Source organism: Eupeodes corollae, chromosome 1 (assembly GCF_945859685.1).
Source record: "Eupeodes corollae chromosome 1, idEupCoro1.1, whole genome shotgun sequence".
NCBI lineage: Eukaryota > Metazoa > Arthropoda > Insecta > Diptera > Syrphidae > Eupeodes > Eupeodes corollae.
In genome coordinates, this window is record NC_079147.1 from 174905835 (window position 1) to 174913171 (window position 7337).

Consider the following 7337-nt stretch of genomic DNA (forward strand, 5'->3'; position numbering starts at 1 on the left):
ACGAGGAAGAAACGGTTCTTCATCTTCTCTGCACTTGCCCTGCTCTAGCTCGAAAACGCAAGAATTACCTAGGAGAATTCTTCTTTAACGATCTAAATCATATCGGTATAATCAGCCTCTCACGTTTCGTAAGGGACTCAAGCTGGTTCCATTGAGCTTAGGAGGAAGCCTCAAGATTCATGTGGTATCACAATGGGCCATTAAACTGGCCTAAGTGTGTCCGTTTCCATCTTGGACAGCCACTATAACCTAACCTAACATAAACATTAAACAACATCAATAACACGGTTTTAAGCTCTATAGCCATAATCAAAAATGATGATCTCGAGCTAAGCTTGCCAAAGTTGTAACTTTAAATTTCGGTGAGTAAACGCAGATTCCTATTAATTTAATTGACTAAAACAGTTGAATGTTCTTATTTCAAGCGCATCATTTCCCAACCATGATGTTATTCGGTTTTATAAATCTTCACTATGAACAACGGGTTTCTTGCCTTCATTTGGTTTTAAAAAATAAATAAATACATTACTCACTTAAGGAAATTTTTCTTGGTAGGTACATTGACTAATTTTCATTCTCCATACTTTTATTAAATTAAACGCTTCTCTTTTACTACGAAGTATGAAATACTTTGGTTAACGAGTGATATCTTGATTAAACATAACACAAGAATTGTACAATCAAAATTTTAGCAAGCCCAATATTTTACTTACATTACAAATCATAATTTTAAAACTTTAATAAAAAAAAGTAATTTTTTTGAATTGTTTTTTTTTTTTTACTTTATTTGAAAAATAATCTTAAAGTGAATTATAAAATAAGAACGAAGATATAACGAATAAAAAAGTATTTCTGAATTATTCTTTTCACTCAACAATATAATTGGGATGCACTACCAGGAGTGGATCCTCTTCCTCTTCGTCCTCTCCACCTTCAACTCTTTTGCCACTTGCCTTTAACTCCGTTGTCTTTAATGGAATAATAACTTGATCATTGTAAATCAAACGATCGATAACTTTCTCAATTAAGTTCTTGCGTGAGATCAATTCATCCTCCGATTCGATTTGATCCGCCACCTGTTCCAGGTACCAAGCAACAATTTCGCTTCGTCTCATTCCACTGTCAGTGCCTTCTATTTCGCATCGAGCTTCTTCTTTACGCATGTGCAAAGCCAACATTGTCATCAGATGTTTGTAGTCCTCGAAACTAAGAGTTAGTTTCTTCTTTTGTACTGTTGCAGTTCCCTCATCTCCATTTGTAGCTGGTTCAGTTCCATTTTCAGCGCCAGCGGTTTCATTTTCTTCTTCCATCTCAACATCTGCTAGGCCAACATCTTCATCATCATCTAAATGTATGTCTGGCTGCTCCACTCGTATTATAGATTTATTAAGCAAACGGAATGCTTCCTTAACGTGTCGCACCTGGACTTCGTTCATGCACTCCAGCTTGGCCATTGCTTCGCTTAGACGAATCATACTTTCAAGCTGGCGCACTGTGATTCTCCATGTACTTCGACCACTACTTCCAGTATCCCGTTGACGGAGTTGACCGTAGTTCTCCACTAACAACTTGGATGCTTCTAAATTGATAATGGGTTTGAATTGTTTGGCAAAGGTGATATAACGGAGTACTTCTTCCCTTGTGTACATTCGCTCAACATTATCTTCGATATTGGAATGCAAATCAATGATCTTCCTTGCAATAGCATAGTCCACGACTTCATTGCATTCATCCACAAGAATGAAAAACAAATCGAAACGCGACATAATCGGAGCCGACAGCTGAATATTTTGTTGCAGAGACTTGCTTCGATCATAGCGACCATTGATGGGATTGGCAGCTGCTAAGATTGATGTCCGAGCATTCAGAGTGGCCCGAACACCGGCTTTAGCAAGCGATATAGTCTGCTGTTCCATAGCTTCGTGAATGGCAACTTGATCTCGAGGATCCATTTTGTCGAATTCATCGATGCAACAAATTCCATTGTCGGCTAACATTAGCGCTCCCGCTTCAATAACAAAATCAAAACTTTCTTCGTCTCTCACCACAGCTGCTGTAAGACCTGCAGCCGAAGAAGCTTTACCTGATGTATAGACGGCGCGTGGAGAAAAATCGGCAACTTGCTTAAGAAACTGCGACTTCGCCGTACTAGGATCCCCGACAATGCACACATTTATGTCACCACGAAGAGTTGTCTCTAAGAAAAAAAAAAGAAAATGAACCACAAATAAAATTGCTATTTTTACCAAAGCTTGTGACAATAATATTTTAGACTTAATATTGAATAATCCAATTTTATAAAAATCTCGTATAAAATATTCTGTTAAAAGTGAAATTCACCAAACTTTCAACGCCCTGTAAATTATACTTGCAACACTAACAAAAAAAATTATATTTTATATCATTTTACATACAAAAATCAATTATCAATCAACAAAGCTTCTTAAAGATTTAAAAATATAAAATGTAAACACGAAGGGGACACCCGGGTTTGAACCGGGGACCTCTCGATCTGCAGTCGAATGCTCTACCACTGAGCTATATCCCCTCATACAATTCTACACAAAGTCTCATAAAGTACTCACTTTCATGTGTCGTCTTTCCCACGCCTCCAAACAACTGCAAGAGTATTCCTCTCTTTACTTCTTCATTCCCATAAACCGATGGGAATAGACTGGTTATCAGATTGTGGTACAAGTTTCTGTCTTTGGACATTTCGTAGACTTTATTCCATTCGGCGTCAGTCATCTGCTTTTTCATATCCTCTGCCGTCACCTCACTCATTGGTAAATCAGTTCCACCGAACCTAGCTGTGGTTGCTTGAACACTACAAGCTAGGAAAGCCATGCGATAGTTCAAATCTCGTACGCCGAGAGCCTTAAGGCCACGAACTCCGTCATCATGACCCTCACCAGGCTTGTGCCGTGAACCAAAGTCTGCTTTTGCACCGGGCATATTCAACACAGCTATATCTGGGACAACAATTAGAGTGCCAGTGAAATCATAACGATCCCCGGCTTGAACAGTTTCTACTAATTCCGAACGAAGGATGATCTCCACCGAGCGGGGAATACAACCTCTAGGGAGCTCAGCTTGTGTTTCTTGGATACGAATTTTTTGAAAATCTATGAACAGACTCTTTTCAACATCTAACATGAAGCGCCGTCGATTGGAACACACAGGGTTGCGGCATATTGTTGGATTTGTGAACTTAAATTGCTGTTCTACACCACGAATTTCAGTCTGACAATCGAGACACATGAAAGTGCCAAAGACCAGCTCTGGGTGTACTGGATGTGTGCGAACTACTTGACCAGAAATTCGAATAAGGGTTCCAATCTTCGCTGTAGTCATGTCACGGACTTTATGACGAGTAGGCACTTCGGTAAAAGACACATAACAATCCTTTTCGGTCTTCAAGCCTATGCGGTCCTTGGCGAAGTTCGACACTGATTGACATAGATAAGGGTAGATTCTGAAAGAAGTCATATAGAAACAGTGTTCTTTATAAATAGACCTCATTGCGGAAGCGCAATTATTACCTATAATATTCTTCGATAATTGTTGTAGCCAAATTTTGATTGTATTTTTCCACATCGTCGAAGCTTACTTCGAGAGTACAGCGGTCAGGAGACTCTAATTCAGTGACTGGTTTAAGATACTTGATTTCTCCATCTTCTTTGAATCTAAAATTCAAACAATGTCAGTTTTGAGACACTTCTACTAAGTACACAAACATAGTATAAGCGATACTCACTCTTCAAGGAAGTCCTGGAATAGTTTCTGACATCGAATACCAACGTCGTCTTTTACACGCAACTGTCCAACTTGGGCATCAGCAACATCCATTATAATGTAGAGTTATTAGTTTTAAATTATTTAATCAAATGCTTATTGAAACTAAAATATTAATGAAAATTCACGAGGACTTTTGTTATAAAATGTAACAAGCCAAATCAAAAGGTGAGTGCAATTGCGGTGCGAAACGAAAAGAAAACGAATAGAATACGAAGAAAAAAACAAAAATCCAAATCCAAATGCGAATGAAATGTCAGTTTTCCCGCCCAGGGAAAGCAACAATACCAAAAACATGTCGAGGAAAATGAAACAGTTCATCTACTTAAAGGAAGATGTCGCGTCAAGCGGTTGCGTGAATTGACATTGGCTGCGTTCGGTTACTTTTTCTCTCATTAGGGCGACACATTCTCAAATATACATACGTTTGACTCAAATTTTAAAATTAGCCCGTTTATATTTCTAACTTGCTGAACAGAATGGTGTAGCTGTAGCTGTTGCCTGTAGCACTGTCAAAGTTAAAAGATACGAAAATACTATACATCGACACAATGAGAAGCTGTAGCTGTAGCTGCAGCGAAAGTTTACTAAACTTTAACTTTTGGCGGCGCTACAAGCTACATTTGATAATTGATAAACATTATTTAATAAAACCAATTTATTAGTTGATGTGTGCAAAAAGAAGTGGAAGGCCTTAAGAGATAGCTTCTCCAGGGAATTTCACAAAACACCAAAATCTGGTCAAGCTGCTGAAGAGCCGGAATCTTCTTGAAAGTTTCGTGACCAAATGGAATTCATCAGGGAACACATGAAACCAAGACCGTTAGTGTATTTATTATGTTTTTAGGGTGGTGGCTATTCAATTTTGCTAGGAAACACTTGCTTTCCAAATCCACCTTGCTCTGGCTGCCATAAGCTCCTACATCAACTACGGTGAAGGTATAGTTAGCATCGCAAACAGCAAGCAACACAATACTAAAAAATCCCTTGTAGTTATAAAATTTAGAACCCGAGTTTGGCGGACGCTTTATAGCAACGTGCTTTCCATCGATGGTACCGACGCATATGCCATCGTCTGTCGAACTCGTTGCTGATGTCTTTCCAATCCAATTTGGCATATAAACCAGAGATAGTACGTCCCAAAATACTTCACAGACTTCAATGATGATTTGTCTAACCGTGGATGCACCCATCCTGAAAGACCAAGCCAAGTAGTTTGGTGAAACTTCTTGCGCCAAGTACCTGAATAGAGTGGATATTTAATAAACACTTTCGATTTTGAAATATGACTTACAATAATGTTACCACCATCCTACACTCTGGACTTATTGGAGTTCTAATGGATTTTTTTGTAGGCTTGAATTTATTAGAGACAACAACAAATCATATTGCATCCTGGTTAGCCGAGTGGCCTTAAAAAATAGTTCTTCGTCATTGTTTTTGATAAACTGAAAGGTTTTATGATAACTTAAGCAAGACCATTAAACATTTTACGCCACCTGAAAAGTTGTTTCAAAGAAACCTTTCGTAGGTCTTTCTTGGTACAAAGGACGTACCCACCACCTTCGTTTTCTCTTCTTTAGAAGCTTCATTCCGCAATAGCACATTTGCATTATCATTGCAATAAATGCAATTTCATCGCATTGATCCATTTTTTATATTACAAATTGAAAATTAAGTTGCCCAAAAATTACAATAGTCACAAAACTAAACACAAATGTATAAATGTCAACAAAAATGACAGCTGACGTTCTTCCTGCGCTACACCATTGTGGGCGACCTTTGCTACATTAGTGAGCGTTTTTATTGACAGCTTATACTACAGTGATTTTTTAGCTACAGCTGCATCTCATTCTGTTCAAGCAGTAAGATTTCTGAGATTTATTTCAGACGGATTGACAGAGAGGAGAACGTAACAAAAACATTCTAATAAAGATATACATAACTCCTTCGTACGTATCACCCTTCAAAACCTATTTGACTTCTTGTCAAGCATAAATAAAATTAATTCCTGAGTTTTTAGTGGAAATGTCATAATTTAGAGAAGAAATGTCAAGCATACTTGAATTAGTTTATGAATCTCATTTCCGGTTTAGCTTGCAGGCAAACCAAGATGGCTACCGATGATTTATATCTTTATAAAGCATTTTGCACATGAGCTACGAACTACGGATGTTGGGATATTTTGACTTTTCTTTCACATGAGCTTTATTTCTTAGCGACGAATTATCCATATATTCCTCAAGCATTATCTTTCACACAAAAACAAAACAAGAGTGGTATGATTTTGAGGTTATGTTGTGCGCGAACAATTTATTCGTTGCAGTGTGGATGGTATGTGGAACGCGGATAGAGTATGACAGTTCGAGCAACCTAGAGAACAAAATGCAAATTTTATTGTCCTTACATTAGTGCCAATAGGTTTCTTATAAATTAAATGTGTTTTTGTTTGAAATTGACTTTTGTTCGTTTATTTGTTTTTTTTTTTATAATAAGCGCACACTCAAAGGGATATATTACCCTTATTATGTAGACACAGTGTGAGCACTAGGAAAGGGAGAGAGTGTTTGAAAGGAGATGTCGATGCACATTGGTTTTGAATTCCTGAATATTGCAATGACTACGAAAGACAGAGTGTGGTAAGGCATTCCACATTCGCATAGTACGGCTAAAGAACCAATCTCTGTACTTGACAGTACGACCGAAGTTGGACTCGAGGGTATATTGATGAGCATTCCTAGACGCTCTAGTATTACGGTTGAACTGTTTAAGGGGAGGAATGCTGCTGGCTATTTCTCTAGAGCATAAACCATTAAAATAACGGTAACAGAGGGTGAGACAAGAAACATTTCGACGATGTTCAAGTGGCGTAAATGATCTTACGATGGTAATATCACCAATCAGTCTAAATGCTCTACGTTCAATACTGTCCAAGAGGCTTAAGAAAGTTGCAGGAGCACCAGCCCAGATATGGGAGTTATACTCAAGCTTTGGACGTATATAAGTCTTGTAAATAACAGCCAGATCAGAGGGGGAGAAAAACTTCTTGCATCGCCTTAGAAAACCCAAACTTGCGGCATTTTTCGCGACATCGCGTATGTGATCGTTCCACAAAAGGTGGTTGTCATTTATGCATAATGGCAGGGGGGTATATTTCGCTTTAACGATACAAGACAGCATTGCGTTTTTGAAGCATTAAATTCCACGCGGTTTCTTATTCCCCATTGTACACTGTTTAGGTCGGAAATTAATGAGCTTATCATATTTTGTCGTTGCAGCTCAACATCCGAAGAATCTATATGAATCAGAAAACGAATATGAAAAGTTAAGAGTACTATTGCCAGCGAAACAATGTATTGGATTAGATGTTGCAGACAGGAGATCATTAATAAAAATGAGAAAGAGTGTTGGAGATAAAACAGAGCCCTGGGGCACACCAGCATTTATTTTGTGGTTTTCAGACTTGAATCCATCCAATACAACTTGCATTGAATGACTCGAAAGGTAATTACTAATCCAATGAAGTAGGGATTCATGAAAAC

At 38.1% G+C, this 7337-nt stretch overlaps 1 protein-coding gene and 1 non-coding gene across 2 annotated transcripts; both read right to left on the reverse strand.

Moving 5' to 3' along the window:
- Positions 1 to 767: 767 nt before the first annotated feature.
- On the reverse strand, positions 768 to 4029 carry LOC129943392 (DNA replication licensing factor Mcm6). The gene is made up of 4 exons (XM_056052800.1): positions 3758 to 4029; positions 3543 to 3686; positions 2586 to 3475; positions 768 to 2197 (listed from the first exon to the last, which is right to left on the reverse strand). Exons 1-4 carry the CDS (start codon positions 3847 to 3849, stop codon positions 867 to 869), a joined length of 2457 nt encoding a protein of 818 aa, XP_055908775.1. The 5' UTR covers positions 3850 to 4029; the 3' UTR covers positions 768 to 866.
- Trnac-gca (transfer RNA cysteine (anticodon GCA)) lies at positions 2477 to 2548 on the reverse strand. The gene has a single exon. It is a non-coding gene; the product is annotated as a tRNA-Cys (tRNA).
- Positions 4030 to 7337: the final 3308 nt, after the last annotated feature.